Raw genomic sequence first — 7,520 nt, forward strand, 5'->3', positions numbered from 1 at the left:
AGCCCATTTGGCCATTTTATGGGTGCATGGATGATGGATTCTTTTGTGTTGGTGCATTAATAGGCTATGAGAAGGCATGCGATAGGGCAGGAGCTCGATGAGAGCATCGCCAGTGCAGGACCTCGATGAGGCTTAAGGAGGTGGATAAGGAATAAAGGACGGAGATTGACATCATGCTCACTATCTCCCCCCCCCCCCCCCCACCCTCACGGATAGGTCGATACGAGGGAGCTCCTCCACACACCAGCAGGATGGGGGCGAAAAGGAAGAGGATGCCAGCCTCTGACCTTGGAGGTCGCTTGACGGCTTGCCGCGAATGCCAGGCTTTGACCTTCGAGCCTTCGAGGTTACTTGGGGGGGCCTGCCACCTACAGTGGCGAAGCTATATAGTGTTTGGGGGAGGAGTGGGGGGGGGGGGTGCACATGAACCCCCAAACTCCTAATTTCTCACTTAAAAAGACTAGAATATATAGTATTGTACTTAAATTTTCTAGATTCTCAATGGTAGCGTACCCAAGGGAGAGATGTGGATAAAGAAGATGAAGACATAGCCAGTTATATGTATCTCATATCTTATTTATTTATTTAATAACTAGGCAACCACGTAGACGTCATGTCAGCTAAAACCACCTCTAAATTAGCCGATGTAATTATTTTATATTGGTTTTAATACTTAATGAAGATGATATATACAATTTTATGACTAAAGATTACAAATTATATTTTGCCAATAGTTATGATCGTCAGCTAAAACCACCTGTAAAACAGGCGAGGTAATTACTTTACACTGATTTTAATACTTAATGAAGATGAAGATGAAGATGATATATACAATTTTACAATTAAAGGGTAAAATCATATTCGGGTAATGGTTGTGGGAGTTAAAATGCACCTTTTCCATCGGCGCTCATAAAATATCCTGAGTGCTGCTATACATACGAACTTCTGTCTACGATGTTTGTACGATGAAACACCCTTCTCTCTCTCTGCATCAGAACGAGACAAGAAGACTGACATGCTCCATAAGTCCACGTTAGCCGTCCGTTTGATCGTAGGAAGATCGTACTCAAACGTATAGCAATTTCCATAAAATATCTTGTCTAGCCCAAATTGTCTTTGACGTACTACCAGTCTTACCTCTGCTCCGGATAACCAGCCAAAAGCTCTTCAAACGCAGTGGCAAAAGACTAAAAACACTTGGACAATCCAACAATGCATCCGGTAGTACTACTAGAATGGGAATGTCGCGTCATTTAATTGGTTTTCAACATCACCGCAAATCAGAAATCAGGAGACAACAAAATAAAGGGAGCGCTAATAGCAGAAAACAAACCCCAACTTTACAACACTTATGGCACATAAACGCATAGCGAGAACACACATTAAGGGTAGACTTATGTTGCATATCATTGAAAAAAACACGCTGCCTAAGAAAACTGATAAGACGTCCAACACTTGCATTACGAGAATATTAGGGGTGAAGGTTAAACAAATCAACCAGTTCTGTATTGAAAACATATGTGAAGTTGTAAAGGTACGGAAGAAAATGCCAAATAGAAAAAGTCTATCCGTTGCAATTTGTTTACAGCTTCAACACTTCCTGTAAAAGAGAGTATAAAAGAAGTTACAGGAGTGTTGAAAATGGGCATCAATGGTCCATCATTTGATCAGTGCCAGTACTTAAAAAATTACAGACGTAAAAGGAGAACTTAGAAACCTGAACAGCAGACATACTTCAATTGAAGCTAATTTAAGAGAGCACTCACCTTAAGCTTGCTGTTGCTTCTTCTCAAGAATCTTCTTCCAGCGCTTTTGATCGAGCATCATTGTCATGTCTTGCCAGCTGATATAAATAAGTCAATGGGCAGGAAATATGTCAACCAACTTGAATTGCACAATGAATCAACTGAGTGATATGAGCACATATGGATGCACAATGGCCAGGTTTCCATAGATTAACATATGACTGGCATGATCACATGGGAAAAAACAAAAACAACTGTTCCAAAAAGTATGCTAAAATAATCAACTGGTGAATATATATGATACTAAATTAAGATGCTCAACAATGTAAAACATGAAAAATAATAGCATTCTAGTTCATAATCCATGGCCACACGTGCATTTTCAGCCTAAAATGTGTGAGGTTTCATAGAATACTTATGCCTTATAACCCAAACCTGAACAGACTCAAGTAATGCTTTATACTCCATCCGTTCCAAAATATAAGGCACAACCACCCTTAACCCAAAGATCAAGAAATAATTATTATCATCTCATAGTTTGGATCACCCTAATAAATATAATGCATGCATCCAATAGAATTAGAGATCTTGAGGGTGGAGGACTTAAAAAAGCAATAATTTAATGGAGAAGAGGTCCTAATTAATTGTATGCATGCATGCATGCCTTATATTATGGAACATAAAAAAAAGTAGTTGTGCCTTATATTATGGAACGGAGGAAGTACATGAGAAACAAATGGTAGGAGTTTGTTTGAAATCATGTGACCAATAAGTATATAAATAACCATGTTAGAGTCACGTAGAGATTACAGAAGTCATTTAACTTATTGACATATTTTTAACTTTTTAGTGTAAAATGGTCAAGTAATGCCAAGTTAATTGACCACCTTAACAGTGGAGTACCCACGAACATATGTACCTCCTTAAAAAAGGTGAATCTACATTCTAGATATCCCCTCATGCATCCTTGGCCAAGACATCATTGACGTGAACTGATTTGATCTGTCAAGTCAGCCAGGCCAGGTCAACAAGTTTCGGCTAAGATGCGAATCACGTCTCACAGCCCTGAATTCCCAGCTAGGTGCAACTAGTCAATTGACCAATTCCGACTTCCCAAACATTGGTTGGACCGGCACACTAGCTAAGGTAGATGGCCAGGCTCCAACCACAACATGGGAGTAAGAGACCACAGGAAGAAAAAAGTTATTCACACATTGTGAACATCTGAATATAAATTACCCTCGTGACCTCTGTGGACGCATCAAAAAATAGTGGATATTTCACCGACTTGTAGACTAATAGAAGGAAAATGTTATTCCTTAGCTATACAGAAATTTAATAGGAAATATGCTATCTGAATTATTCACTTAATAGTTGTTTTAAGTGGCATTATGACAATGCACTTGGGCCCACAAATTTGAAACATGACATGCTAATCTTAACTATGAAGTTATCATAATTGCCTGCTATGGCTAACGTCTGCTAGCTACTGTTAAAATGCTACACACCGCAATGCTTGACTGATGCACTCTTCTCTATGTTACCCGAAGCCAATCCACCTCACATTGTTATACCAGCAAAGAAAAGCCAACCCTGGTAATGTCACTACTTCTCAATTGGATTTACAGAAGTGTTATGCCCATGTTACCCTGCTGTCAAGTCATAAAGTTGAGTCAAGGTACCCCTGGACTGACTTGGCAACTTGGTCGACTAGTCCACGACGACGACTCGGTCGTGTGAAAACAGGGGATTCACTTATCACCTTTACTACTATTATACTGTACTAAGCACTATGTGTTGTATAAACTATGGACTATTGAGTAGCCAGCAAGACAATTGAGTTAACAAGAAATAAAACTAAAGTACTAAACAAAATGTGCCAATTAGCATGGTAAATTGATGATTTGCTATGACTAATCACGACTAATCGCACAACTTGCTATTTGGTCGAGTCGTAGCCCTCTAGTCGTGTGGCTTGACCAACTTTACAACTAATCTATGACTAACCAGGCAACTTGATTATGCACGTCACAAACATGTGTAATAATTCAAGTGTTACTCAGATCACAACAGTGAAGGTTGTTGATGGGGGTGGTGGAGGAACGCGACTAATGCCCTCCAGTTCTGATGTAATTGGTTGGCCAGTTAGGTCACACTGTGACATAAATCACTAAAAGTGTGGGAGGACCAAACAGTACCATCTACAAGAGTTTATAAAAACAATGTTCAAACCGGAAGAAATCATAAATTTGATCCCAAAGATGGACCCTTTAATCAGTAGATTGAACTGAATTTCAGCTAGTGAAGATCATATTTACTCGTAAAAATATCACATATAACACACCACCAACACAAACACCTTATGTTGATATATGCACGGGATCAAATAAGCACAGGGCATTTAATAATGGCTGAGGCTCTATCTGTTCGCAACAGCTTACTCAATACTAAAGAGTTTTGCAGAAGCTTCATAATTTATATATTGTGGGTATAAAAACAAACTTTTTGTCAAAGAAAACACTGCTGAGCAGAACCCAATAAACATTTGGTAATTATTAAGAGGTTCCAATACATATACTCTTAATACTTAAATTTATTCAAATGCACTGTGTTCCTTGATTCACATTAACTTAATTGCTTTCCTTTCCTGTGCATCTTCAATTCAGAATGAATTTATTTTTTCCTTGAATACACAAAAGAATTGCACGCCATCTCATTAAGAGAAGTTACAAAGGAAGAGGAACACATCCAAAAACAATCACGCCACGCTTAAAAACTAAAAAAAGGATCAAACCAACACCACAAGGTTGGACTAGGTGCCTATTGCTAGTGACCGAACAAGGAACTCACGAAGCGCAGAGGCAACAAGCCCAGCACCACAGGCTGCTCTCTTCCACAGTAGAACCTGAACATTGGGGCTTGCCCCCTCGAATACACATTCATTACAGTGATTCCATATTTTCCAGCTTACTAGAATGATCATGGAGTTGAGCCCCTTATTTTGGTCTTCAGGAACACGTCTAGTAGCACCACCAGTTAGAGAGAAGCGCGGTAGACTTAGGGCCTTTTGGGGGAGATTAAGATTCCGAGAAGCTGCTGCTGAGAAGCTAGCTGGTGAGAATCTAGAGAAGCTGGGAAAGCTTCTAGTTCATTTTGTAGATTCTACAATTACAGATCTCAGAATCTGGGTAAAAAGTTGGACTGTTTGGGGGGAGCTTCTGGCAACTGAAGATTCTAGGAGAAGCTGCAGCTGCTAGAAGCTCCCCCAAACAGGCCCTTAGGCTTCGTTCGGCAGTGAGCTTTTCCAGCTTATACCCCACGTTTTCCACGCGCACTGCTAAATGGTATTGTTTTTTGCAAAAAAAAACATCTATATGAAAGTTACTTAAAAAAATCATACTAATCCATTTTTTTAGTTTTTTTAAAGCTAATACTTAATTAATCATGCGCTATAAGTTGCTCTGTTTTGCGTGCATAGGGGATTAGTTCCCAACAAGCTTTGCCGAACACAGCCTTAGGCATGGAAACCAACAAATTCAGAATGAATTTATATTAGGGCAATCTACTGTAGTATATCTCTTTCCATACAAAAAATGAGGTCGAACAGAACAAAAACACATGGCACATTTATACCGACCAAACAATAATTATGGAGCCCCATCCTGGAAACTAGAACAAGAAAGCATAAGCATTTGATTTCATATGTTGGAGCTCCAAAATTTAAGTGCCAGATTTTATATTATTGAGTTGTGAACACAAGAGTTGAACAATTTTCTTAGTAGTTTTTAACAGAGGAAAAAAAACAATAAGGCTCAACTATGTAGTATATTCCATTATTCCTTACCATATTTCATAATCATCTATTGCTGTTATCTTGGGGTAATTTTACTACATGCATTTTGATTTTAGCACTGTTTGGTTCCTGAAACTTTTCCCTGTGTTGTGTTTACATTAAGAAATATAATGGGGGTAAACAGGAAGCAGGGAAAAACATTGTTTGTCACCTCATTCATGTGATTGCCATATTTATACCCATGATCCAATTTTACGCTTTGCACGCATCTGTAATAACGGTTATCTGCTAGCAACTAGCATGCCAAGCAAGTTACGTAATCTGGGTTAATCATTTATTAAGAAAAGAATAATGTATGATTATATATCTAAATAAACTTTCATTCTTCATTTGCTAGCTATATCAGCATGATTTATGCATCACATGTACAGCAGTAGTTGTTTTTCACCTCCAAAACCTTTTTTAAAAAAGATAATTCACTTAAAAAACATATTAGCTCCTAATGCATATGCTTTTGCAATTAAAAGAAGTCCATAATTTCTATTATTTGATCAATTGCTTAGATTGATGTTGAGCATCTTGAAATTTGGATTAAAATTCCTTTTGGTTGAAGTCAACTAAATAGTTGCATATGTGCTGCCACAATGTTTCATCTAGTAATGACAGATTTCCTAGGTCCATTGCACTACATTAGGTAGCACAAAATTAGGTCACATAGCAAGAACATGCATGGGAACAACTTTCACCAAATTAAACTATATACTTGTCCATGTAACCTTTAAAGAAAGTTCACTTTAAGACACAATTGCATCAATCACAACCAACCTTTTGCAAACGTGATATTGCATCCAATAAAGATTGAAATACACAGTTGACATCCACAATAGGGCAGGAAAACGATTTAGTGGCAATGGCTAGGCAAAGCAAACCATAATGTATGCCACTTATAGTGACCTTCCCATAGCACACGATAGTACACACACGTTGCCAGAATAGAAGGTAGTTTACAAGATAAAGATTGAATGGATTTATTTATTACTCATGCATTGGATGAGAAGAAGAAATTTCAGGGAAATTTTTGTCTTGGATGGAAGGTTTTGCTATGGATGAGGAATACCACCAAAAAAAATAAAAAATCTACTATTCCCTGTACAAATATACCTAACTGGACAAACACCTAGATCCAATACGATGCATCCACGAGGGGTATCAAGCACGCAAAGGGAAATTATCTATCTACACACACACAGTAGCACCCATCTAGGGAGTACATGGCAATCAATCGAAAGAAGACGATAAAATTCAGATGAATCAAGACGTCGGAGGGGGAGGAGCGGGGGATGGAGGAGTTGGAAGAGCTTACTAGTGGGGGAGGGACTTGATGTTGGAGGCGAGGGCGGAGGCGTGGTGGTGGACGCAGGCGGCGGCGCCGAGGGCGAAGGCGCCGGTCCAGGTGGTGACCAGCCGCTGCGGGTCGGAGTGCGGCACCCCGGAGTCGCCCCTGTACGCCCGCGCCCAGTAGTCGTCGAACTCGCCCATCCTCCTCACCGGAAAACCTCGGCCTCTCTCTCTCTCTTCTCCTCCTCCGGCCGGCGGCGCTAACTCCGGGAAGGGATTGGGTTACCACGCTTCAGGAGAGGATGTCCTCTCCTATAGACCTGTGGACTTGGTCTATGGAAGATCGCCTTGGGCCCACGAGAACGTCCCCGAGCCCGGGCCTCATGCTCATGGGCCCATTGGGCCCATGTGGATATGGCTGAATAGTGAATATATCTATTTGATTTTTGAAAAGACTAGCTAAATACACATGCTTTGCTATGGATAAAATGCATTTTTTGCGAAATGTTCTACCCATTGTTCTGCTATGGAAAATATTCACCTTGATTTGATTATATAGATCGCTATCCATTTAGATTGATTATTAGTTTTATAATGGGAGTAGTTGGGGTGGTAGATTTACCGTCACCACCACCAGAGCCTTT

General features: G+C 39.7%; 1 protein-coding gene across 1 annotated transcript; it reads right to left on the bottom strand.

Annotated features, from left to right (window-relative positions):
* Window positions 1-1,318: 1,318 nt before the first annotated feature.
* On the bottom strand, window positions 1,319-7,160 carry LOC4333313 (uncharacterized). The gene is made up of 3 exons (XM_015772889.3): window positions 6,902-7,160; window positions 1,767-1,843; window positions 1,319-1,600 (listed from the first exon to the last, which is right to left on the bottom strand). Exons 1-2 carry the CDS (start codon window positions 7,075-7,077, stop codon window positions 1,768-1,770), a joined length of 252 nt encoding a protein of 83 aa, XP_015628375.1. The 5' UTR covers window positions 7,078-7,160; the 3' UTR covers window positions 1,319-1,600; window position 1,767.
* Between the last annotated feature and the right edge of the window lie 360 nt (window positions 7,161-7,520).

The sequence above is a fragment of the Oryza sativa genome, chromosome 3 (assembly GCF_034140825.1).
Source record: "Oryza sativa Japonica Group chromosome 3, ASM3414082v1".
Classification (NCBI taxonomy): domain Eukaryota; kingdom Viridiplantae; phylum Streptophyta; class Magnoliopsida; order Poales; family Poaceae; genus Oryza; species Oryza sativa.